Source organism: Euleptes europaea, chromosome 1 (assembly GCF_029931775.1).
Source record: "Euleptes europaea isolate rEulEur1 chromosome 1, rEulEur1.hap1, whole genome shotgun sequence".
Lineage (NCBI taxonomy): Eukaryota > Metazoa > Chordata > Lepidosauria > Squamata > Sphaerodactylidae > Euleptes > Euleptes europaea.
This window is the reverse complement of record NC_079312.1, coordinates 155,977,856-156,004,855: the sequence shown is the minus strand read 5'-3', so window position 1 is coordinate 156,004,855 and position 27,000 is coordinate 155,977,856. Positions and strand designations below refer to the sequence as shown.

The window sequence follows — 27,000 nt, the reverse complement described above, 5'->3', positions numbered from 1 at the left end:
CAGATCATGCCAGGAGATTACGCAGAGTCATGTCTGCACTGGGAACATGTGACCCACAAATGACAGCATGATATTGTTACATGTTCCTCAAAATCAGACCTATGAAATTACAAAGAATAAGTGCCACAAGCTCTGAACGCCTGAAGAGGCATTTAACCTGCAGAGCACCAAATATAAGTTACTATGAAGGGCTTGCTTCCTCCCACTCCACACTTAATATTATACACCAAAGCAAAAGTGCTTGCTGAATTTAAGCCTGGATCAGGCTTTCTTTAATTGCTGAAAGCATGGCTTTAGTCACTCCTGTGCCATTTATAAATGTAGAGATGTTACGGCATTAAAAGGCTTACTTGAGACTAAACAGTTAGCACTAAAGCTTTTTGGCAAGAGCCAAGCTGAATTTACTATTGACCGTGTCAAAACCTGGCCGAGGCCTATGTGTCTTCATCCGTCTGATCCTTGGCTAGCTCCTGTTCAGATACGCTGGACACATCATCATCTGTCTGTTCACCCGAGTGAGACAGCATCAGTGCGTGGGTCTTATGAGTTATGGTAACAGTGCAAGGCCCTTGTGCCCAGGGTTCTCCATCCACCTGCATTGGCATCTTTGAATTCTTCAGGATCAACTGGAATCAGGAAGATGTTAAAAGCAAAATTTAAGTTTTAGAGTCACAGGAACTGGAAAAGCTCATTAGGCCTAACTGCTACATTATTCTTGCACCAGAATACCTTTAGAAGTTCGGTTCGTGAGAATGAGCAAACAGAAGGAGAAATGCTCGAGTAACATACAGTTTGATTTGTGAAATCCCAGCATGGACCCCCTCCCCCCAAGTGACACAACGATTGGTGGTGCAGTGGTGCAACTGTAAACTTGGCAGCACAAAGGTGTGCACTTCTGATGCTATGCCTACGGGGAGAACTGCAGTGGTTCAGAGCGAGATTGGAATTGGGGAGTGTTTGGAATGGCGGGAGAAAGAGACTCCCTTGAGTCAAAGCTGCAGGTGATGTCAAATTAACGTAAAGGGATTCATGTTTCCTGCTATGTTCGCTTTGTCTTCCTGTCGCTTTGTCTTTTTTCTAACAGTTAGAGCGGTTCCTCAGTGGAACAGACCTCCTCTAGAGGTGGTAAGGTCTCCTTCCCTGAAGGTTTTTAAGCAGAGGCTAGATGGCCATCTGTCAGCAATGCTGATTCTATGACCTTGGGCAGTTCATGGGAGGGAGGGCATCTTGGCCATCTTCTGTAGAGGTCACTGGGTGTGTGTGGGGGAGGTAGTTGTGAGTTTCCTGCATTGTGCAGGGGGTTGAACTAGATGACCCTGGTGGTCCCTTCCAACTCTATGATTCTGTGGTCCAAATTCTTGGACCTTTTTTCTCTGTTCAAAACAGGAAACCACCCTATTTGTTTAACACGTTCATATGCTCTGACCCCCTTGGGACAGAACGGGCTATAAAACTCAAGGATGAAAAAACACTTGGCTGCTATGGTAACTGCCATAGTCCTTTTGTGGATTCATCCTGATTTTATATTGTGCTGAAAATCATGCATGTGGCTCATGACAAAAAGCTGGGAGGCTCCAGAGGAATCCCAGACTGGACTGGCTGTCATGAAAGAGCCACTTGTTTGAGGAGTGTCCCTGCTGCCCCACGAAAGCTAGTGGAAGACTCCAGACAGAAGCGGCAGTTTAGCCAGCCAAGATGTCTTTAACATAAAAGCCCCTGTTTATGGGCCAGTGTTGACTTCAGGGATACCTTGCATTTATTCAGCACACTGGGCCCTAGGCTGGTTTTCCTTCCCTGCTTTGCCCAGCATGTCCACACTATAGAATGAAGTGCACAATATGACTTAAGACATGCATAGTCTGCATGGCTGCCTTCGAGGATACGCCTTCGGGATGCAGAGAATACCAGTCAAGCCGCCTGGCATTTTCCAATGTCATGCATTGGAAGCTCAGGTCCAAAGCACTGAACAATAGAGCCTGAGAACCAGTGTGGTGTAGCAGTTAAAGTGTTCGACAAGGATCTGGGAGATCCAGGTTCGAATCTCCATTCTACCATGGAAACTTGATGGGTGACCTTGGGCCAGTCACACACTCATAAGCCTAACCTACCTCATAGGGTTTTTGCAAGGATAAAATGGAGAATGACATAAGCCACTTTGGGTACCCTTAGGGGAGAAAGGTGGGTACAAATGAAATGAATGAATAAATAAGAGGCTGAGAAATGGTTGTGTGGTTATGCCTTGACATATCACCTACCCTCACAGTATGGGCCTGACCCAGTCGGACAGGATTTGCTAACTTCACTTGAATCTGTGCACAGTGAAAAGAGCCATTGACACCAACAACTTCCAGCAAGCCATCATCATGCCTAAGAATGTGGGGGGGGGGGGAGAAGAGAAACAGAGATGTTTACTAGAAATAAAGCTACCTTGGGTACCATTTTTTAAATTATTCATCCTAGGAACTCTGCAGTCAACATTTAAATATATATGGCTGTTTCTGCTTCTTCTTGCAAACCAATTGCGCCATCCTTACTCAGGAACCAACTCCCTGGATGGAAGGACTCAAAACTATGGGGAAAGGGATCATGTACAACAAGAGAGCATCCTTACCTTGCAAGAGGATAAAGCTCGTCTCCCATTCCTTCCCACAGTCTACAGCCACCGCCCCAGTAGCCAATATTCAGAACTATAATCCCTTCCAAATTAGGTAGATCAATTCTCTCTCCATCCAACTCTAGCTTTAAAAACATACAGCAAAGAGTTAGTGTAACTTGATAAGGATGAGCTGGTTCACCCCCCACCCCCCAAAAAAAGATAACAGCAGCAATTCTGCTTATAGTAGAGCAATTCTGAACATTTTGAAACCCTGGTTTTTTGGCCCAGTAGGCTATACTGAGCATGAAAGAAGGGGGATTCAAAACACCAAACCAGGGCTTACTGTTTCAGTGGCCCACCCCAATCTTCTCTAAGGAAGTGCCCATCGCATGCTTTCAATTCCCATCTACCCAAGACAGGAGTTGGTCCTCTAAGTGCACTTCCAATCAAATAATTCTTAGGCCATGTCTACACCTGCAGCAGAATGGACTGTACCACTACATACTTCAAGTGTGGGATTACATTTTTAAAAGTTTACTCCCTGCGATAGAAAATTAATATACTATGCAAAGTGCTAGGGCTTTCCCCCCGTGCACGGATTGTATGCATATTTGCTGGAAGTTTTAATACTAGGAGTGCATGAAAAATTGACCTCCGCCCACCACCTACAAGCAGAAATGGTCAGCTCATTCTACCACCTCATTCTGCTACAAGTGTAGATCAAGCCTTAGACTCGTTCCATTCTGGATTCCACTACACTTTAGAAGTGCTTTTCTTGGAAAGAAGGAAAAAAGCAAACTGACTTTGGGGGGGGGGGGAATAGCAAAAATAGCTCTTACCTCAACCTTTTTGTTCAAATCTTTACATTCCTGCACTAAACAATCTTTGGTTCCATAGAAAAAATAAACTGCCTACAAAAAATAAAGAGAAAGGAATGTTACTGAAAGCAGACCATGAAGGTTTTCCAAATGATCAGCCATAGACCTCCAGCCGTATTATATTATAAGAGAATTTATAAAGACAATCTTTGCAAAAATCTCTTCTTCCAATCCCTTGATAAAGGATCATCCTTCTCTTGCACATGAACAACCTGATCCAGATGTGTTCCATACAAGCACATTCCACACGTTTCACAGACCCATGACTCCAATGATGTTTTGAAATGTTTTGCCTTATTATACATCCCCCCCCCCCCACATTAAGAATAAACCTTTTTGTCTGGCAAGTTAGTTAAATTTTCAAGGACCATGGTCATTCTACGCAAACATTTATCAGTTATTTTTTGAGGTGAAAATCTTGCCAGGATCTCCAAATGCCCCACCGGGCATTCGTAACATTCACATCAGGGCTAAAATACTTCCAGCATGTATCCATGTTGGACCTATAAGTCCTGTTTTGCCTATTCAGTCAAATCATCGATAAACTAACACTGAGCTTCTCTTAGAACTTAAGGAAAGGAAGGGAAGGAAAAACATGCACTAGAATTTCCCAAATCTAAGGCATGTTGCCATCTTTCGATCCTATTAGTCACTTAATGTTAGCATCTAGAACAGAATAATGAAACCTGGATAACAGTTTAATGCATCAAATTTCAAACTCAAAATGTATTTCAGCATTTCTGTGTTTTCCAGGTTGCAAATACCTATGAAATTTCAGATATATCCCAGTTCCTACTGCAACCCAACTTTACCCAGCATACCTTGTTAATAATCCTACTGGAAAACAGAGAAGGAGACTTCTCGCGATGCGCATGAAAATTTAGAGCCATGAGAGCATCTGGCCCTATAGAAAAATAGTTGTTCATTGTGAAGACCTGCAAAGTGAGGGGGGAAGGAATGGAATAACAGGTTTGAAAAATCCCTGGGAAAAAGTCTAAAACAAAAACACTAGTTATGTTCAACTTTGTTTACAAAACAACAACTAGAACTCATCCCCTGCTTCATGTACATTGGCAGAGCTTGGACACTACAATACTTTGAAATCCTCACAGATTCATCTGCTTTGCAGTTCAGAATGTTCAACTGTTCCCAAATGCAGGCCACACAATCCTCTAGAGAGGCTTTATATGTATACACATGATCTGTCCATATCAATCAATGCTCTGACTACACCCAGGTTAGATTACTGTAATGTGCTGCATATTCTATATGTTAATTCAGCCTTACAAGCTTCTGAAACTTTTCTGCCAGTGTTTTCACGGAGAGGGGAATCTCCTCTTCTCTGGACTATAATGTAGCAGCTCCCTTCATGGACTCCCTTGAGACTGGCTGTAATCAGGCTGCTTGGGCCTGGCTCTCTCCACAGCTATTCAGCCTTCCCTGCTCTACAGCTCCCCCAGCTCTAAGGCTCCTTCCACCTCCTGAGGGAATGCTCTGCAGCAGTTACCTGGACTTCAGCTCTGTCCCTGTTTTCTGAAGTCCTTCAGCTAGTCCTACTTATTGTTTGAAAGGGGATTGAAAACTCTAACTAGGGATTGGCTCTTATCACACTTTGCTAAAAGGGGCAAAAAACTGCTACATTCTCCCTGCTTCCTGATTGGTTCTTTTCTTCCCAGGCTAAGAGACCTGTTGTACTCCCGTTTTCCAGTACAACAGCTCTATTTTCCATCCTTATTCTCTAATAGGTTAGCTTTACAAACCCTGATTTGCATGATGGTTCAGCTTTCAACTACACATAAAGACCTTAATTCATTCTAATGCATATACATTTCTGTTTACAATTATAAATATACAAATATATACATGGGTTCATTTTTTCACAGATCTGCCTTGGCTTTCCATTCCCCCCCAGGCACAATTCTTACCTTTAAGGCCAGCTGGGGACTGCCTCCTCCCATATTGCCCACCACACCAGTTAAGACCTGCCTCCCAAACCTGGCTGTCCGCGCCCCTGCCTTCAGAAGTGACACAGGTGGTAACCAGAGACATGGCTTTTTCAGTAGCGGCTCCTTGCTTATGGAATGCCTTCTCAGGCTCTCTTTCAGGTGCCAGATCAAAACATGTTTCTGTTTCTCTAGGCTTTTAATTAAGGGGCTAATTCTTAACATCCTTCACAGTGGGTAGCCGTGTTAGTCTGTTTGCAGTAGTCAAAAAGGGCAAGAGTCCAGTAGCACCTTAAAGACTAACAAAAATATTTTCTGGTAGGGTATGAGCTTTCGTGAGCCACAGCTCACTTCTTCAGATATCTGAAGAAGTGAGCTGTGGCTCACGAAAGCTCATACCCTACCAGAAAATATTTTTGTTAGTCTTTAAGGTGCTACTGGACTCTTGCCCTTTTTGACTCTTAACATCCTTGTTTGAGTGCTTTTACCTAGAAATGGTTAAATTCATTTAAAGTTGCTCAGTGTTTTTATGCTGTGACTGGACTTTTAATGCTAGATTTTAATAATGTTTAATGTTTTATTATGTAAGTCATAGAATCATAGAGTTGGAAGGGGCTGTAACAGTTAAAGCATAACTAATTATCTTGAATATGCATTGTTGCTTCAGAACATATAAAAGTGCCCTGGCTGGATCAAACCAAGATCCGCTTAGCACGTCAACTTTTGCAAGAATCCCAGCAGACCCAAGGTGATCTACTAGAAATTGGCTAGCTTTGACCATGGTCTACTTTCTGCCCACTTAGGTTAATGGTAATTTACTCACAATATAAACTCATCAATTTTCAAGTTATACCTTCTGTTTTCTTAAATTGTAGTATCCTTTATTTGTTACCTGGACCTTCCACCTGAAAGAAAAAGTTTGCACATAAACCAGTTTTTCCAAATAAACCTTAAATGGCACATTAAAGCACCCCCTAATTAAAGAAGCACAATCCTTGTTACAAAGATCACAAACTCAGCTCTACTGTCTTGCTGCACATTACAAGTTCCTTCTTCAAAGATACATTTTGTGACTGCATCAGCAGATGAGCATAAGTGGGGACATATCTTTTCATAGGTAGTGAGGACAGTTCTTTTCAGGATCCCAAGACCACAGAATCATAGAGTTGGAAGGGGTCATATGAGCAGTCTAATCCAACCTCCTCCTCAAGGATCAGTTTAAACCATCCTTGGCAAGGGTTTGTCCAGCCACTGCTTGAAGACTGCCAGTGAGGGGGAGCTTACCACCTCCATAGGCAGATGATTCCACTGCTGAACCACTCTTAGTGTAAATTTCCGCCCTAATATCCAGTTGGTACCTTTCTGCCCACAATGTATCTCATTATTCGAGTCCTATCCTCTGCTGCCAACAGGAACAGCTCCCTGCTCTCCTCTAAGTGACAGCCCTTCAAATATTTAAAGAGAGTAATTACAAACAGATAACACAGATAATGCAAAGCTATAGGATTGAATTCCTCTAAGCATGGAGCCTTCCTCCAGGACAGGGAGCTTCCCTCTGGGGGAACACACCTCTTCCACTGGAAGACGTCTCCACTGTTAAGAGAACTGAACCTTTGGCTCCAACTCACTATTAATTAGGCACAGAATTCAGAACCCAATATGTAACATCAGCATCCTGATGATGAAATAACCCTGATGCTGAAACATATAGAGACTTTTTGCGTTGCAGCTTACCTGTCCAGCTTGTTTCCATCGGCCTCCATGACATTGCGTAGGATGTGCTCCACGGGGACCTCTCCAGCATAGCCAGCACCCCAGCCCAGGGTATTAGACAAGTCATTGCCCGTTCCCAGGGGCAAGATCGCAACCTGTGGGACATACCGCTCTTGCCCCTGCCAGATAGAAGAACTCAATTTTTAAAGGCTCTCGAAGTTACAGAGCTGCTCGCTCTTCAACCTTCTCATGGTTAATCCTGGACGGTTTCAGAGAGATTAAATACTATTAACTGAAAACCTGCTTTGAGGGCTATTATTACATGGCCCAGCTGGGAGTTTAACAAAAGCAGATGGCAGAGCTATATACTAATGACAGAAGAGTAAAGGGGACAGAGCCTGTAAGAGGAAAGGTGTGTACAGTAATCTGAATAACCAACAGAAATACAGGGGATGTGGAATGGTATGGCACAGTCCAATCTGGTCAGATCTCGGAAGTTAAGCATGGTCAGTATTTGGATGGGCAACCATCAAGGAAGACTCTGTGGAAGAAGGTACTGGCAAAATCACCTCTGATTCTCACTTGCCTCGAAAGCCCCTCGCTGGGCAGGTAACCATAAGTTGGTTGTGACTTGACAGCACTTACATATGTAACAGAAATACAAGACACACCAGAAAGTTATTTATTTATTTTTTATTTTTAATAATTTTATTATTATGACCGCAGTCTTGGACCAAGGGAGGAAGAAAGGAAGGGAGGAACCAGAAAGTTATTACGAAGGGGAGCGTGACCTTGCTGCACAGAGGAAGCTTGTAACAGGGATTTTCAAAGTGAAAAAATGGGCTTCTTGAGAGAGATTGCAACATGTTTCTAATGCCAGGATAGGCATCAACCTGAGAACCAAGGAAAATCAAAAGACCCCTCCATCTGAGGAGCACCTATCAACATCCAGGAGAGTAGCTGGAGTTTCAGACTACTATCAGGGAAGCTTGGGTTTAATCTCTCATTCTGCTGTAAAGCAAACTGTTTATTGTGAGTATAAAGTGCATGTGTATGTTGGGCGGGGGTGGTGGTTAAGGATCTTGGAGAAAGTCCTTAAAGGTCAAGATTCAAAAAAAAAAAAAAGCCCTAGCAAGTAACGAAATGTTTTAGTACCAAAAGTTGGTAGAAACTGAACATCAAGTCAGCAGAAAAATGAACTTGTGGACAAGACTAACAAGAGTCACACAGAAACACCATACCTTGATCTTCATTTCATCAATCGCATCCAAGACCCAGCCCACAGTGCCGTCTCCACCACAGACAAGGACTCGAGCAGAATTGAAAGGCAGCCAAGAGCACAGCTGAAGCGCCTTTGCAGGGGTGGTTTTGGTCAGTTCAAAAATCTATATGGAGGAAGAGAGAGAGAGCTTATCCTTGTTGCCCTCATCAAGATTGCATTGCACAGGCTGAATATCCCCTTCAAAGTGCAAAGTGATGCTCCGCTCTACAAAACAGTCTACAAAGTTAATCCTGTACAGAGTTTAAATCTATGCAGCGATGCTCAACTATCATGTTTTTAGGAGACACTGTTGCCTTTCATGCAGGGATGTTTCCCCACGATCACCCCCATTGACTGCTCTGGGGCTTCCTTTTGATTATGCATGCCTTTTCTGCCCGTCATGTTTAGCCTGCATTTTCCAGATGCTGTTTTAGCCAGATTCTGGAAAATGCGGGCAAAATGCGTGGGGAGAGCGAGTTGACCTCTGACGGGCAGAAAAGGCATGCATAATGAAAAGGAAGCCCCAAAGCAGTTGGGGGGTGGGGAACCATGGGGAAACATCCCTGCATAAAAGGCCAGAGAGAGGCAGGGAGAAGGCATAAAATAAATCAGACCATCTCTTAGACAACTTCATCAAGATCCTGGCTTGCCCAGACTGAAATAACTGTGTTTTGAGATTAAGACAAAGAGACGTACAAGTTTAAAAACAGGAAGCTCAAGGAACAGCAGGCTTCTGTCAGAGCATCCTGTATCATTACCCCAGTCAGGCTCAAGTGACAAAACAGAGAAAGAAAAGGCTGCAGCTATTTTCCAAAGAAAGCTGAATATTTTAGAAAAGCTTTGATGAAAATATACAGCTTTTTAAAAATGCCCAAGAGACTGTGTCTGACGCCTCTCTTCTTAAACACCTCTCAGATTTCCAAGCAGGAGTTTGCACTGATAGTTCACTTGAAGCTGACTGAAAAACTGAGAAACTAGATGGGTTTTGCTGAAGAAATGCAGGCTGGGCAATGGACACATGTCTCTCTCTCACATAAAACTTTAGATAATTCACAGTGGGTAGCCGTGTTAGTCTGTCTGCAGTAGTAGAAAAGGGCAAGAGTCCAGTAGCACCTTAAAGACTAACAAAAATATTTTCTGGTAGGGTATGAGCTTTCGTGAGCCACAGCTCACTTCTTCACGAAAGCTCATACCCTACCAGAAAATATTTTTGTTAGTCTTTAAGGTGCTACTGGACTCTTGCCCTTTTCTACAAAACTTTAGATGCAACTCCTTGACCGGTTGGCCATTGCTAAAACAAGATTTCCCATGTCTCTCAAGGTTCAGAGCAGCAGAAGGTGGAGCATGAAAGCTCAAGGAAGCCGAGCCTGTCATTAAAGAGAAAGCAAGCCATTGTTCCCCGTTTATCATCCATGCAGGATTATTGCCTTTCCTATGAGTTCTCAAAATATGAGGATGTACTCATGGTTGAGTTTCAAACCACCCTGTCCCACAGAAAGGGAAAAAAACCCTGAGGACCAGATGTATGTGGCAGAGAAAGGGAGTGGCTTTGCTTTAGAAAGGTTGGGATAGGCCCTACTCACTTGGCTTCTTGCACTGAAGTTTGTTAACTCCTTGTCCTGGGAACTCTAAGAAGCCAACAACCAGGAACTTGGGGAGCAGTCCTTAACTGCTATAACTCAAGCTAAAACAGATTAAGTTTGAAGAACAGGAAACCTAGCAGTTGTCCTAAACCAGTGGTCGGCAAACCGTGGCCAAACCTCTTTGGCCCCTTGAGTGCGGCTCTGCCTGCGTGAGCCGGGAGTGCCGCAGCACCTTCCACAGCGGCCCAACTTTCTATTCCCCGGCGGGAAGGCAGCAGCCTTCCCCTCAGAAACTGCAAACCGCGGGATGGTTTTATTTGGGGCCGCAGCAGGTAAAGAGCAACCCCACATCCAGCGCGAGCCGGGAGCGCCGAGCTCCACCGCACAGCTCCTGCCACTCGAAAGCGCAGCGGTGGCGCCCACACGAGCGGGTGGGCCGGCAAGAGTTCGCGGCACTGCGGCGCACGCTCATGCGCTCTGCAGGCCGGCCAACTTTCTATTCCCCAGCGGGAAGGCGGCAGCCGGCACCTGTGTGTGTTCTCCGAGTAGGGGGGAGAGGAGGCGGGGGAGGGAGGGAAAAGCCGGGTGTGGCGCATGCACGCCGCCCCGGGCCTGCTGCAGCCACAGTCACTTCCTGCCCTTGCGCCCATCCGGCTCTGGGGTCGCATCACGTGGCCGCTTGGGCGGGATAGGCGGCGGCGACGACAACGACGGCAAGTTTCACTCGGGACGCCTCGTCAGGCCCCGCTCCCGACGGCAGCCTCCAGGGGTGGGGGGAGGAATCCTCGCACCCCCACTTACCTGGAAGGGGGCTCTCGGAGGCAACATGCGGGGACCAACCACAATCGCCGCCCCGCAGCACGGTGAACCTGCCGGAAGCCCCAGCTGCCGCCAAAAGGCCCGCTTGTCAGCTGGTGAGCGGGGGAAGCGGCCCGACGGAGCCCGCCCAGTAAACAAGGCGCTGCGGCAGCCACAATGGCCCGCAGTCCCCAAGCCGGAACCTCGGGGTGGTGGCTGACAAGCCCGCCCCTCAGCTGGTTGGCAGGAGGGAGCCGCGACAGAGGGGGGCTATTCCTGGACGGCTGGCAGGCCGGAGAGGCACCAGCCCCAGCAGCCTTGGTAAACTGGTGGGGAGGGGGGGAGGGAACAGGCGCGAGGAAAGCGCACCTAAGAAGGGAAGCCCTTGCCTCGAGCCCAGCACGCGCAGGGTGGGCAGAAGAGCCAGGGCAGGTCTAAAGAGCAACCCCCGCCCTCTGCAGAGACTCTCCCAACAAGGAGAGGAAGAGGGACGGGAAGGGGGTGTTTATAGCCTTGGCTTGGGGTGGATGGGATCGGAGCACAAAGGGGTAGGAGTATAAAGCAGCACAAGGGTGGAGGCCGAGGAGGAAGCTGGCTGGCTCCCTACTTGCTCAGATCTCTGTGTCAGGGATACCAAGCTGCCAGCTCAGAGGAGAGGTATTTTTTTTGTCATCAATTTAAAAATTGTAATTATTTTGTGTTGGTGGCTTTATTATTATAATTATTATTAATTAAAGTTTATTAAGTTAATAAACAGTGTACCTACCTATATAGTTTAAGTTTAAGAAATTTGGCTCTCAAAAGAAATCTCAATCGTTGTACTGTTAATATTTGGCTCTGTTGACTAATGAGTTTGCCGACCACTGTTCTAAACCACCTTGCCAAGAACCAGATAGTTCTGGGATAGAAAGCTAGCTACTTACCTCTTCTCAACAAGACATGGTCTATTATTGTTCACAAGAATCTCTACACTACTTTGCATAACAAGGCTAAGTTTGGAGGTACTGTTGCAGCTCCATGAACATGTTGGAAATGCCAACCTTGGCATTTCCCTAGCCTACTCCTGTGCAGCTGTAGCCCTGATTTTTCTACAGGTATCTTTGCGCTCCTTTGAATTACAGAGATACAGAAAGCTCCTCCCCATATACATATCTACACACTTGCCCCAGGAGGGAGAAACAATCAAGTCTACTTCTTATGATGGTATGTTTCATATTTCAGAAAGGTTTATCTGTATATGGAAGCATTATTCCCCCCTTCCCATATCAGTTTGAAGTTGTACAATGCATTCTACCACACCTCATTCTGCTGCGTATGTAGATTAGCCTAAGGTTATAGATACCCCATCATCACATATGGATCAGTAAGCAAGCCACTAACATTTTAAACAGGCTAGTATTTTTTTTTATAAAATAATTTGCAAGATTGCAGTACAAGTTCTGGAACAAAACACTCATATCACATTTATGTGATAAACAAAGAGACAAACAAACATTATAAAAATGAATGACCATGCTTTCATTAATCTTGTTCTTTAGGAGGATGCCTAAATTGAGTTATAGATAAAATAGTTTTAATTTTTTTAGTTTGACAATAATAGGGCCCTGCCCACAATTTCACTGAGCCAGCACAATTACCTGAACTGGGTTTAGCAAGGTCTTAAATTGTCCCAGCAATGTTTCTCCCATATTGTTCCCACTCCGAGTATTAGCCAGGATTATTAATGGAGTCCAATTTTTTCTGTAGGAGGAAGCTAACTGCAAGAAAAAGAGCAAATTTTTACAATTTTATCTGAGTGATAAAGCAGAGGAACTTTTTCTCTTTTTCCTTTAAACTGTTTGGAAGCTCACACCCTCCAATTATGAAAGGGATAGGGTCTTTTTACAACCAGCACAGAATAACTGTTACATAAAAACTAACAGCTTAGCAATTTGCATCATGCACACATTCTCCAATTCAATACTAGACTAAAGGGCTAATTCACACACCCATGGCCTGCTTTTTGTGCTTTAACATTACTCATTTTTCAAAAATCATGAAAAGAAACCAAGAACAGTGAAATAATGGTATTTTAATACCAAAGTGCTGCAAATTAACAAATGAACTTTTCAGTTCTTCCAGAACTCTTCATTGTTTCAGGGGGAGGGATGGGTAGCATCTGCAAGGAAGGAAAATGCATGCCATTCCTTCTAGACAGCATGATAATGTGCTTGGACAATTTTCCTTCCAAAAATCATGGCAGCAGACCAGGCTTGGGAAAGAACATGTTCAGGGATCACCTAGAAAGACAATGTTTAGAGCAGGGGTGTCAAACTCATTTGTGATGAGGGCCGGATATGACATAAATGTCACTTGGTTGAGCCGGGCCATGCCTTGCCAGCCCAGATCAGGATTGGAAGGGGTAGCTGCCTCGGCTGGCTCATGGGCCAGATAAGAGCTTGCAAGGGGCCGAATCTGGCCCGCGGGACTTATGTTGACACTCCTGGTTTAGAGCATGGTGTTATGTGGATCCCCCCCAAACCCTCTGGTTTAGAAGGCATTTTTATTTACCTTGCTCTCTTACTGATATTATTTTAGATGGGCTTTAAGACTTTACTTAGGATTCAGTGGGAAATTAAAAGCAAGTGCATCATAAAATTGTCTGATAAGCCATTGGATCTGAGGACAAAGGTACAATCCCACTTTTCACAATTCTATGTTCAAGTTTTAATCAACAAGAAGCCTGTCTATAGTTGCACTACATGCAGAATGCTTTGCAACCCCTATTTCAGTCATTTTCACAAGAACCCTGCAAGGACTGCAGTACTGCCATTTTGCAGATGGGAACTAATTCACACGAAAGCACATTTTGGCCGCAACTACCAGTGAGCTCATATATGAGCTGGGATATTAGACACCAGTCCACAACATCGCACTGATCTTAAGCAAGTTCCTTTGCAATCAGCAGGTTTCATTTCAAGTCAACACACCAAGCATTATGATTAGCTTTATGGCATTTTCCAAAGCTAGATGAGTTTGACAGATTTAAAAAGCCAAGCAACACCAACTGCATTCATGCTGGGCATCAATCAGTCTGTTCCACTTCCAGCAGTTCTCTTACATTTTAATGTTTTCCTGGTGTCACATTCCCTCTTTTCTTTCCAATTTAATGTTGTCTTTACTATCTTGAAGGCAAACACCACAAGGAAGCAGTTTTCCAATGCTTCAAGAGAAACCCAAGCAGATAAAGTATACACAGTTAAGAACTTAAGAACATAATAAAGGCCCTGCTGGATCAGACGAAGGCCCATCAAGTCCAGCAGCCTGTTCACACAGTGGCCAACCACGTGCCTCTAGGAAGCCACAAACAAGACGACTGCAGCAGCATTATCCTGCCTGTGTTCCACCGCACCCAATATAATAGGCATGCTCCTCTGATACTAGAGAGAATAGGTATGCAGCATGACTAGTATCCATTCTAACTAATAGCCATGAATACCCCTTTCCTCCATGAATATGTCCACTCCCCTCTTAAAGCCTTCCAAGCTGGCAGCCTTCACCACATCCTGGGACAGGGAGTTCCACAATTTAACTATTCGTTGTGTGAAAAAATACTTCCTTTTATCTGTTTTCTAAACAAACCTGTTTATCTGTTTTTCTAAAGAAACCCCACATGGATCCAATTCTTTCCACTTGTCCCATTCAAGGCCTGATCTACATATGCAGGAGTAGGTAAACATTGAAGCGGCACAACGAATTGCACCACTTTGGCATGGAGGTGATAGATTTGTTTGGAAAGCTCCTTTGTGTTAACAAAAACATACATGCGATCAGAAAACTAGTGCAGCAGAGAGAAAGTGTCTACCCCCCTCCCAATGCTTTGCTGCTTTTCTGTTTGCAGGGAGTTAACATAGGAGAACACTCCGAAACAGAATTCTCCGCTGGTAGTTTGATATGGCACAGCACATTTTACCACCTCATTTCCTTGCATGTGTAAAATCAGGCCCCAGAGAGGGTACTTGGAAGGAGATGCAGAGGTCTGTAGATATTTTGACCAAGGGTTTAAATACATTTATTTATTTATTTATTTAAAACATCATATGAAGGAAGGCATTTATACAAATGCCCTTGCCCCAAGGAAAGGATCCACAGATTAGAATGAACACACAAAGCAGGTGTCACACTAGCAGAGTCCAAGCAAACTTTCAAATTTCACAGCTGACAGGTATATAATGAAGCAAGACTTACCTTCCCATAGTCCATTTTTTTGTCTTTACGCATCTGACTGACGCTGAACAAATAAGATGGTGGGATAATTAAGTTGCGAAATTCTCCCAGATCACAGGTCTCATTCTTCAAAGAATTCTGCATACATTCATCATGAACCGTGTGCTGACACCAAATGCACCTAACGAGGAAAGGGGGAGAGAGCGAGAGAGATTATTTCTTACAGCTTGCAAGCATACATATGGTTTTGGCTGATACAACAAGTCTTCTATCCTGTGCCAGAAATTACATGCTCTACTCACACCTGAGCTGTTTTCAATATTTCCATCCAGGTATAACTCACGGTATGGGGTTATTAATTACAACGTGTCCAAACAGCAAAGGCCCTATATAACCAAGCCCCACTGTCTGCTATTACGCTCTCTGAGGATTCTCCTATAACAATAGTGCCCAGTCTGTCATAGGCTACAGTGAATAAAATACGAAATTTGCCTATCAGACATTCATATAGAGCCCAAATGTTAAGAATAAAAGCCTCCCTGACCTGGATAAGATAAACGTACAGCTGCAAGGACATAAGCCAGCTATCTTACTGTCTTGGACAGTTCCACTAACTGAGGGTCTTTCTCCCCTAAGTCTTGGAGTAAGGACAGATAAGAAGAGGAGGAAGGAAGAATATGCCTCAGGACACTGCTGATTGTGAAATGTGCAGATGCTGTATGATGTAATGGGGTAGTAAAGTTCTAACCTCTAAACTGCAAGGCTAGTCAAGGCAAGGTTGTGTAATGCAATGTAGGCATATCATTATCATTATGTTTTATGATTTAAAGGTGTTAACATTATATTATTGATTTACAAATGAATGTATTAAATGTGTCTTGTGCTGGAGATGACAATGATGTTAAAATTGAATATATAAAGTACTTGTGAAGCTAAAAACTAATAGTTTATGGTTTAGTAAAATAGACACAGAGGATGTGGATGTCCAAATATGGTCTTACAAGGATGCAGTATTAATGCCTTGTTAAGTATCATAACTCTTTATTCCACAGGTGCAGAAGGCAAGCACTTTAAGGTCGCTGATGCTTTATCCCAAACTCCACAGGTGCAGGGGCACCCACATATCAGATAACACTGAACTGGAGTGAATATAAGGGAGAGCTGCACAGCCAGTAGTGAGGAGAGTTGGTGGAGGACGACCCTGGTTGTCTGGCCTCACTCTCTTCATCTCTTGCATGAAGATGTAGAAATTAAGGAGTTGATGGAAGATGGCTTAGGCTGTCTGACCTCACTCTCTCCACACATCTCAACGATGTAAAACCTGGAAGAATGATTGGTAGAGGACAACACTGGTTGTCTGGCTATGACATTCTATCCTTCCATTTCTTACATGAGATGGAACTCTAACATTTCACAAGACTTCTTGTGAGAACGGGAAAGACTCCTCTTGAGGGAGATTCATTTCAAGATGACATGCTAAGGCTTGATGTCTGAAATGACTACTTGCAGACTATTCCATAAGGATGGAGACTCTTAGAAAACCTACTAACCTTACTGTGGGCCTAAAAGTATTGGATCATTCCATATTTGGAACACTGACATCTCATTAACTCCAGCAAGGATTAATGAGTTCTCAGTAAAAGATCTAAATAGTCCAGCTTGGCTTTCCTTAAGAAACAAGGAAGTTGTGAAACCCAGTCACAGAACTGGAGAGATTAGAAACATGATTCTTAGATACTCTTAGAGATTCCTCTAAGCAACCAGAGATATCTCTCAGGGCATGAGCCAGAGGTTTCCCCAATGGGCAGGGAACGCTTCTGCACTCAGTTACAAAGACAGAACATACACAGTATAGTATATACATGGACCTTAATCCATGGAGCTGTTGAGCTCTCACACAGAACTATAGGTTCACATATAAAAGGTTCTCTCTAAGACTGGCATAATCAGAGAGACCTCAAAACAGAGTTGTAAGTAAGAACTCTTGGTTATTAAAGCTACACAGAACTATAAAAGCACTGACTGACTTCAGCTTTGCATACACATAATCCTGTTCCTAACATGGATCAGAGGCCTTTCCATAGGCTAAGACCAATATAAGAATTCTCTATGGTTTCATAATCTAACATGAAATACTTAAAGAGCTTTTAGACTTCAGCTCTCATAGAAACTAGAAACCAGAGATTTTCTGACCTTTGCATATACCAAAAAGAGATATTGCAAGAACATGGAAACATTGAAAAGATTCTATGTTCTTACAGAAAAGGTTTGAATATCCTAAACATGAGTTAGGACCTTTATAAATCTCTCTAAGCTAAGCATATGAGCTGGAGAGATTTAGAAATAATATAAGGTTGTACTTGGTTTAATACAACTTATGTTTCATATTCTAGGTACTTTGAATTAAGATGCTTTTAACTATAACAGGTCTTTTTCCATTGTACTAATCATCTTTTAACAGGATTTCTGTAACTCATATATTCCTGAATGAAGTGCATTACAGGTTTAAGGTTTGAAAACCTAAATAGAGAAAATGCTTATAAAGATTGTTTGAAACTGCTTGCATAAATGAACATGTAAAAGAATCATAATGTTTGTAATTTATGACATGTTTTTAAGAGTGTAAATGTTCACAAAGATATATTTTATGTGAAATAAATGGTAAAATGAAACCCACTGTTTATAAATTTATTTGGCACACTTCAAGAAAAAGACTTGCTTTTTAAAAGTAAGTAAATCATTGAGTCCTGCCTTAGTGACTGGCTGAATAAGATAATATATCACTTCTCAGGAAAGTGGTCTCTTCTAAGAGCCTAGTCACATCAACGGCATGAACCGTGACAAGTCTTTAGTCTGGTTAAAAAGGCCACAATGAGAATAGTTTCCATCAGCTGCCTCGCAACTATCAGTTGTTTTTTTTTATCTTACCATTGCTCCAAGGAAGGAGTTCAGGCCAATATATATAGTTCCCTCCTCAAATTTTACCTTCACAACAACCACGTGAGGAAGATTAGACTGGGGAAACCAGTGTGGTATAGCAGCTGTTAGCATTTCAGACCAGGATCTGTGAAACCCAAGTTCAAATACCCACTCTGCCATGAAAACTCACAGGGTGATCCTGGGCCAGTGACACACTCTCAGGCAACTAAATTGTAAGACCCAATGTGCTTAATGGTTTTGCAGGGATTTGAATCCAGGACTCTACAGTCAAAATCCAGCACCCAAGCCATTTTATCTCATTGGTTCCTACTACAGGTAATCCAGAAACCAAGTCCTTTTGGAAGCACTGCAAGATTTATCTGTTTGAGTTGGCCCTTGGGGCTCAGAGTTCATTCAGGAACAAGTGACTATTTTAGACTGTTTTTCCTGGTTCTTTTCACCCAGTTGGAGCCTTTAGGATATTGTATTTACATACTGTCTGGTACAGCTACCTAAAAAAAATGAACATCTGTTAATTAGATCATTTCATGTGTTCAGTTTCAAAAAGTGAAAGGTGTTGGCAGTTTTAAATATGCCTATCAGTCGTTTCAATGATAAAATGTTTTGTGTATAGATATAGGTATTATGCCAAAAGAAATACTAAGGCTAGGGGGAAGCTTTAACCATGACCAGGAAGCAATGCTGATCTGTTAATATATTACTAACTTTACATCCTCAAATAGTAAGCACAGAGAGAACAAGAGACCAGGTATAAATATATTTGCCTATGCAGGAAAATAAATGTATTGGGTGTTCTTGCTGGAAAAGGCACACTGAGTACTTTGGCTCCAGCTTATTAATTTTAAAATATTGCAAAATGCTACATATTTGGGATTCACAGAGGATAAAAGTGAATGAGGTCCTTAATTCAAGCTGAACAGTCTGAGCAACAATAAAACTTTTAACTCAGCCTTGGCTACAAACACGAAAGCTCATTTGGCATTAATGGCTTAAGGCTCACTTGGGAGGGGGGCAGATATCCAGGAACACAGGAGAAATCATTCCAGTAAGCAGTTGTATAACTCTCCTTGCTACCAACGGGCAACATATGGCCCAGCAGGTGAAAGTGGCACATTTTAGGGACTTAAAGCTGGGACCATTTGGGGGCAGGAAATGAGTGTGGCTAATATTTAGCAAGGTATAGCCCAATCTTTGAAGCTAAGCAGGGTCGGTACTTAGAAGTCTCCCTTCCAAGGAAGACTCTGTAGAGGAAGGCAATGGAAAACCACCTCTGCTTAATCACTTGCCTTGAAAACCCCTTGCTGGGGCAGGCATAAGTCGGCTGCGACTTGATGGTGCTTTACACCCACACACAAATTATAATTCTACATGGAAAACAAAGAACTATAAAGTTTAATTTTTAAAAAGCTGAGTGATTGGCTCCTAGATTCATGTCTGAGTGAGGACTTGAACCAGGATGTTCTAGGTTCTAGTCTGACACTCCAACCACTATACCGCACTAGCTCTCTCAAGATTAAATTGAAAAGGAGGACTGGGTTCACAGAATTTTGTAAAATTAGCACTCAGGTTCCACATATTCAGGCCCTGACGCCATACCCCTGAAGCAAGATCAAGACCGCAGAAACAAGTATTGGGGGATGGGGAGAGAGGAAAATAGTAACAGGATGCTTAAACTCCTATTATTCAAGTACAATTCCAAACACAGTTCCAACCTGAACACAAGATTCAAAAAGCCTTGGACACTATTTATAGTGCCCTCTGTGCTAATCCAGCTAGAAACTAGAACAGCAGTGGTGCATTCCACAGAGCTAGAGAGATACTGGGGTTTTGATTAAGTAGTTGCTTCAAGACCAAGACATTGACCTTCCAACAATGCGTAAATTCTCACTCTTATTTTGGTACATAGAAACCTTATTGCATCATATCCTCAAACCACTTTTGAGTATTAAAAAGTTGCTGCAAAGTTGGTCATAAGCCTGGCTGCAGAGTTCATCAGCATTTCCCAAGAACTAGAGATGGTATTTATACAAGCATTCTGTGTTGGCTTACTTTGAGCCAGGGCTCAGCCCAGGAACCTGCTTTGAGAATTAGTGCTCTGCTCTAAAGTATGCAAGTTAACAGCAAAAAATGCCTTTGCACATGAACAGAGTGCCATTTCCTCACAGATAAGTAACTACAGCTCATTTCTTTACATCTAGGATATGTGGCATGGCTTCTACATAAGCACCTGTGGCTTCTAGGCAGATGTACATCTCAACAGTGCTGTCCTTGGTTAACTTCTGAAGCGCTCACCTAATCCAGATGCCGCTTTTCACTCACAACCACAGCTATAGTCACCCTGCCCCCTGGCACATCTGCTCTTACCAACACATTACAGAGCAGTTTTTACATGCCACTATGGTTTCAGAAAAGATTCCAAGGGGAGTTAAAAAAAAGTCAGATAGCTGTCACAGTACATTTGCGACGGACAGGGGGCTGTCCTGCCCTTGAAAAGAAAAACAGCCACTCAGAGGAGTCCACAGGAGTGCTGTTCCAACATCCAATCACCTTTCAGGAGGGGATTGGAATATTGGAGGGAAGCACAGGAGAGTGGAGTTCTGTCTGAGACAGAGAAGGCAGGGACAGCTCAGGTCTGGCTCAGGAAAAAGGAGCAGACAGAGTGAGGGGTAGCTGTGATTGGTAATGGCAGAGTGGATTAGCTCTATCTCTGAGGCAGAATAGAGCGCCCCTTTATAAGGCCTGTCTCTGGGGATGAGCAGACCTGGTACCATTTAGTCTGACTAAATCCAGGGTAATAGCAAATAAACATGCCTCATTGGGGTGGGGGTGGGAAAATCATAACATTTTTTTTAAAGAGATACCATGGCCTCTCAACTTCTTTCCCTCCCATAAAGTAGGAGTTCTAGCAAGGGTTCTACATGCATCCTTTCCATACTGGATGCAAAATTCTCCTTCTCCACATTCATTTTAAAAAATCAATTTCTAGCCTTTATGACTTGATTGCTAGCCAGAATCCACGTATGCTGAACAACATTTCCAGTGGTTGGGGAGGAGGGCATCAGCACTCCTCCATGATGAGCAAAATCCAAAGAGAACATGCAGAATAGCAAGAATTACAGAATGAATGTATGCAGCACACACATTTGCATAGTGTATATTGATTTGCATAATTACTGCATTTTAATATTATTTATAAGAGACTGTTTATAATCAACCCCCCATACCCTCCTGCAAAGAAGCCCCAAAGCAGAAATGATGGGCCCTTAGGGTAGAACTTTGATGGCTTGGAAACAGAATTTCTAAGTATAATGAATGCACACTCCTGGCAATTACTTACCTGCACATATATTCAAGGATGGGCAGAATAACCATATGCCATCCACATGAAATAGATGATAGCATCTACACCAGAGGTTCCCAATGTAGTGCTGTGGGCACCATAGTGCCCGCTAACACTTTTTCTGGTGCCCATCAAGTATTTCTAGGAAGTGGGTGGACCCAGGTAGGGCTTTTGCTCAGCAAGGCTTCTGATTGGTTGTGCAGATTTTTTTAAAATGTTGCTTTGGCAACAGCTGCCACCACAGCACAAAGATCTGCACTATTATTACTGAAGTTAAACTGTGGCAATCGTTCTGTGGCTGGTTCCACCTTCTGCATTAATCATTCTGTGGCTGGTTCTGCCCCTTGCATCAGGTATCTTGTTGCCGTGCCTACCATGCCATGTCAGAATTCCAAATGTGCCCACAGGCTCAAAAAGATTGGGGACCCTTGATCTACACATAACATAGGCTGTTACCCACTGGGGTAACTTAGGGCCATAAATCAAAATTGCAGTTTGGCAAACGTTTTATGTACTGCAGTCCTAATACCCGATATTTATGCCAGCATACCTGTATAATGCCTTTGTTTAGTGCCAGGTTTAGCAGCACTGCACTGACATAGTCACAGATGCAGTGATCAGGATGAGGCATCCAAATTATATCCTTCATAGACATTTCTCCATAGAATTTGTTTTCAGGGAAGTTTGCTTATGATATGAATGTAAAGGTGAAATCCCAGAAAACTCCCTTCTGGGGCTGTTTGAAGATCTATCTATCTATGAAAACCCCTTGACGCATCACCCATGGTATCCACAGAGAGGCAGCACTTCCCAGTGCCTTCTGAGAGATGGCAAACCTGCCACACACTGCCTGAGCAGGGTTGCCTTTTTCTACAGCCACCATGTACTGACATGCCTGTGTAAATAGGCCTTTTGAAGTTTATGGGGAAATTCCAAAACCATGAACTGGTGCACAGTGGTTGAAAAACTGTCATTTGTATGTCTTTCCCCAAGGTTATCAGCTAGCCTTTCAGTTTTATATTGGGGGTGTTTATGCTATTAAGCACCCTGAATGATAACTCTGTAAGAGGGGAAGAAAAAAAGCCATACTTATTATTCAGCATTTTAAAAAAATTCCACTCCTTGCATTAATTTTTCTAGCTCGCATTGTAGAATGTCATCATGACCCAGGCTGTACGCATTTCAATGAACATGCCACCTTGAGGTCATCGCTCAGAAGTCTTAGTCTCCCCCCCACCCCCGCTATTTAAATTAAATGGAAGTAGCACCATAATTTCAGGTCAAAATAATTTCAGGACATTTGTAATCAGGTTAAGCCTCTAAAGCTACACAAGAGCTGTCAAGAGTCATGCCAAGAGTCATGCTTATTTCTGTTCAAGTGTATCTATTGGTTTTGCTGTACATGTGTGTCTAGTGGTGTTGTTTATCTGGATGTTCAAGCTGTAAGGAGGCATGCTGTCCAGGCATGTCTTGACATGAGTTAGGCCCATTTCTGTTCAAGAATTATCCTTTGGTTTTGTTTCTCTGAACTGTTCAAACTGTCCCAGCTCCTTGCCTCCCCCCCCCCCTGCTCTGACCTTGAGTCTCTAGCAGGCAGCTTCAGTATTATGGCTTGCTCACTCCCTGCTTCCTACCAGGCACAGTTATCTCCTAATTCCCAGGCCACTTGGTTTTGCACCTGGGATGACTCTGTGCTTAAAGTTATGCTTTGTAGTTTGGTTTGTCATTAGCAGCTTTGAACCTGTGGATTGCTTATGCTGTATCTGCGGCTCCTGAATAAACGTTTACCTGCTTTAGACCTGCCTGTCTGAGCAAGTGACTTTTTGGGATTGCCGAGGTTGGCTGGAGAACCTCACAAGAGCTCTCCAAACCCTACATGCATAGCTGCCAATGAAAAAAAAAACTAAAATGGATTCCATCTTCTACTTGAAGAGTACGCTGCTTGTAGGGTTTTTTTTAGATGATCAACTCAGAATTCCTGCAAAAACAGCCATTTTAATACACATATACAGATGTCAGATAGCACTATGCACAGCAGCCTTAAGAAACAGACAAAAGAATCTATCTCATAGAGGTCTCTTGCAATGAGGTAGGATCAGTGCATGCTCTGAGTATGCAGCAGGTGTATTGTACAAAGATGACTGCAGAATAAATTGCTTCAGATGGCCTACACAAGCAAACTGACTTTTAGGGAAATAAAAAAAACCTGTGCCCAAAGCACATACTTTTTGAAGTGAGGCCTCCAGAACTGCACACAATACTCCAGGTGTGGCCTGACCAATGCAGTGTGCAGCGGAACTATATCATCTTGCGATTTGGATGTTATGCCTCTGTTGATGCATCCCAAGATCACATTAGCTTTTTTTGTTGCTGCATCACACTGACTGCTCATATTTAACTTACGGTCTGCCCATATCCCAAGAGCTTGTTCACACACACCTCTACCCAGAAGTGTATCCCCCATCCAGTATGCATGTCTCTCATTTTTGTTACCAGATGTAGAACTTGGCACTTATCCTTGCTGAATTGCATCATGTTCACATCTGACCACTTTTCATCTTTCAACCATACCCCATAGGCCAAAACGGTTACTCTTGGGCCTTATATATAAAGCCAGACAATTTTTTACCAGCCAGCCTGTGCTGGTAAATATTAGTTATTGTTAATGACTAACATCTTAAGATAAACAAGACAGTCAACTTCTTTTCAGTTCAGTAAAGCTTCCCTTCGTGGTTAGATGGAAGCAACACTTGCAACAATGAACCAGGTGGGTGAATTTTTACCAGCTGGCATTATGCCACCTTACAGTATTAAGAGAAATGCATCTTTACTCCTTCCCCAAAATCGACATACAAAGATATTTTAAAGCTGCTAGAATAAGCTCTTGCTTAGAATTCAGGGTCTAAGTTAACAAAAACATCTTATACATTCTACAGAAAGAGATAGGCCAGAGGTTGGGAAGCCCTTGGCTCTTTTCTTTTGATATAGAGGAAACACAGTAAATAAGCAGTTTTTGTCAGACTGGAGACATCATGAAGAGACATGAAGATGAAAACTACTGAAGAGCACTTTGAACCAAGAAAGCTACAGGAAGTCAGTATAGCCAACAGAGAATAGTACAGCACATTTGTGCACTGGGAACTCTGTTCTGTAACAATAGCCTACACAACAATCTTCAAGGGTTTGCCTCAAAAGGACATACTACAGTGGTCGAGTCTCGGGCACAAATACTGAACACAGCACTACCACCATAACTACCTTAACATTGCCATCACATTTAATCTATTGATTCCCTTCTGAATTATTTTCTTCGTAAAATTATTGGTTCTCCTAACTGTGTTGCTGGGGTATCACTGCATGCTGAATTGGGCCTTAGCTCCCTTGAAGCTCAGATTTGGGCTGTAACCTTTAAATTCTGGGTCAAGATTTATTTCTTCACAGAGTTGAACGGATATTTACATCTTCTTCAAGCTGATTCCTATCAAACCCCATGGAGTAAACTGGTTGAATGTCATATCCAGTCTTTAGGAATCTCTCTTTCTGACCTAAAAGAGCGCAGATCATTGGCAGCACTTTCTTCCATCTCGAGCTGCTTGGAAAAACTGGATTCTGAAGCACTACAATAAGAGTACGTAGAGTGTGCTCACCTCTATATCTAGGTCTAGCCGCAATCCCTCCCAATGTATTTTGATTTTCTGAAAATACCACGATACAGACGATTATTTATGTTGGCTAGACTGAATGCCATCCCATCAGGGGAGTTAATAGGTCATTTAAATAGGGTACCATACTGTGAGAGAGTACGTCAATGTGGTTTTGGCCAAAAAGACACAAAAAGGCTAGAGACAGATGGATAAAGCCTTTTATCTGGGAATCTGACCCTAAACTGGATAATCTGAGGGTTCTTTTAGCAGGGGTGGATTTTAATATTACATTGGCAGTCGCCAAATTTCTTTCCCAGTCAATTAAAAAATACTAATTTCCTTATAGGCAACTTAGATAGTTCCTTTTTTCTTTCTCTTTATTTTGATCTCAGTGTGACATTGTTCAGGGCCAAATTGGCCATATGAACAGTATCATTAAAGTAATGTATTGCCATCACATTTGTATCGTCAGCATTACCTGTAATCACAAAGCTTGGGTTGATTGCCACACTGCTGCTTGCACATGACACAGTAGCTGCACAGCGGCACATTGCCTCGGATCCAGTGGTGTGTCATAGAGGCCCCACTTTCTCCCTTCATCATGATCTCCTTGCAGAAGAAACGACGGTCAGCCTTCTTCAGGCACCCTTCATCGACACACAGACCGCAACAGTTGCAGAAAGTTCCCTGGAGGATGTGCTGAGAGCAGATGCAGCAGTAGGTGGGCTGGCTAAAGAGGTCCACGTATTGCCAGTCATGCTTGCCTTTGTGTAAAATGTCCTGCACCAGCCCTTGCCTCCGTGATCGCCGAAAGCTGCACCACAAGGTGATCAGTATTGGCACAATGATTGAGCAAAGAGTCCAGAAGGCTAAACTCCGTTCTGCCAACAGTCCTGAAGAAGAGATCGGGCTGCTGCTTTCACCTTTTTCCATCCTCTACTGATTTACTCTCTCCTCTGTAAAAGAGGAACAAAAGACAGGGGGCTAACTTGGGGTCTTGTAGGCCAATAAGAGGACTGTTTGGTATAATTGAATTGTCCAAACAGGTTAGTTCACAGTTCAATATGAAGTCACTATTAACAAAGTTCATTTCAGCAATGCCACTGTCTTAATCTCCACTTTAATTACTGTATACCACCTTGCTGGCCTCTCTCTCTGATTAGGTCTCACACTATAAGTCTGACCTTTGCTTTTTATTTGTGGCTTTCCTAAAACACATAAACATCAGTTTCCTGAAAAGACATTTTTTCTCCTCAAACTCCTTAGAAAGGATGGAAAATTAAACATTACTATAACCTTGACACTCCATTTCCTATTCACCACATCTCAATTTTCTAATAGCAATTTATCTCAAAAGCTAAAAGATATAGCTCATTTGTTTCCTGTTTTAGCAACAAACAAAAAACATCCCAACACAAAACCCCAGTACAAAGCCTTTTTGACAAAAGCAAATTATAGCAGACAGCCCAATCCTAGACCATACACACACACCTCTAAAAATACAACACAGGCAATTTTTATATCCTTACTATAGACAACCAGTCATGTGTAACCAGTAATGTAAGAAGCAAGGTTAATGATGGCCAGTTAAATTACCCCTTAACACACTCACAACCAGGATGGTACAAGGATAGATTCTGTCCACTTCCAGTGTGCATTGGTGCATGCTGTGTCACTTCTAATCCACAAGGGCAAAGTCAAAGGGAAACTGCAGCAACTCCAAATTGAGTCACCTGAAACCAAACCAGCAAAATATAACAGTGAGCTTCACAACAGTTTAAAAATGAATATTTTATTCCAGAATAAGCTTTTGTAGATTTGAGTCCTTCAGGTATAATACAGCAGCTCCTCATGAGGCAGCCCTTTTATGTAGAACATATGGAAAAATGAAGAGTGACATAAACACAAGATGCACAGGGTGAAATATAAGTATGCAAAACTCAGTTGCCAGGAGAAAAAAAACCCCTCCAAAAATAAAACAAAACCTTCAGAAACAAACAAACAAAAAAACCAGGTTCAACCTTTTAATCGCCTTAAGTCACTCCATTATTCAACTAACTTTATTTCAGGGCTACTATTACTCTGCTATTAGTTAAAT

At 42.8% G+C, this 27,000-nt stretch overlaps 1 protein-coding gene across 1 annotated transcript; it reads right to left on the bottom strand.

Annotated features, from left to right (window-relative positions):
* Positions 1-428: 428 nt before the first annotated feature.
* Positions 429-26,605, bottom strand: DGKE (diacylglycerol kinase epsilon). Its single transcript, XM_056863162.1, has 12 exons — positions 26,499-26,605; positions 25,381-25,858; positions 15,000-15,159; positions 12,410-12,529; positions 8,372-8,515; positions 7,152-7,309; positions 6,271-6,322; positions 4,296-4,409; positions 3,436-3,507; positions 2,612-2,739; positions 2,256-2,367; positions 429-626 (listed from the first exon to the last, which is right to left on the bottom strand). Exons 2-12 carry the CDS (start codon positions 25,833-25,835, stop codon positions 435-437), a joined length of 1,707 nt encoding a protein of 568 aa, XP_056719140.1. The 5' UTR covers positions 25,836-25,858; positions 26,499-26,605; the 3' UTR covers positions 429-434.
* Between the last annotated feature and the right edge of the window lie 395 nt (positions 26,606-27,000).

What these genes read in the sequence shown, in the direction of transcription:
- DGKE (XM_056863162.1), bottom strand. Translation starts at nt 25,835, where the DNA reads ATGGAAAAAGGTGAAAGCAGCAGCCCGATCTCTTCTTCAGGACTGTTG. An exon ending in GATGGAAACAAGCTGGACAG is followed by an intron (nt 6,323 to 7,151) that starts GTAAGCTGCAAC and finishes TTTTTCTTTCAG; the next exon opens with GTGGAAGGTCCAGGTAACAA. An exon ending in GAGCTTTATCCTCTTGCAAG is followed by an intron (nt 2,368 to 2,611) that starts GTAAGGATGCTC and finishes CCACATTCTTAG; the next exon opens with GCATGATGATGGCTTGCTGG.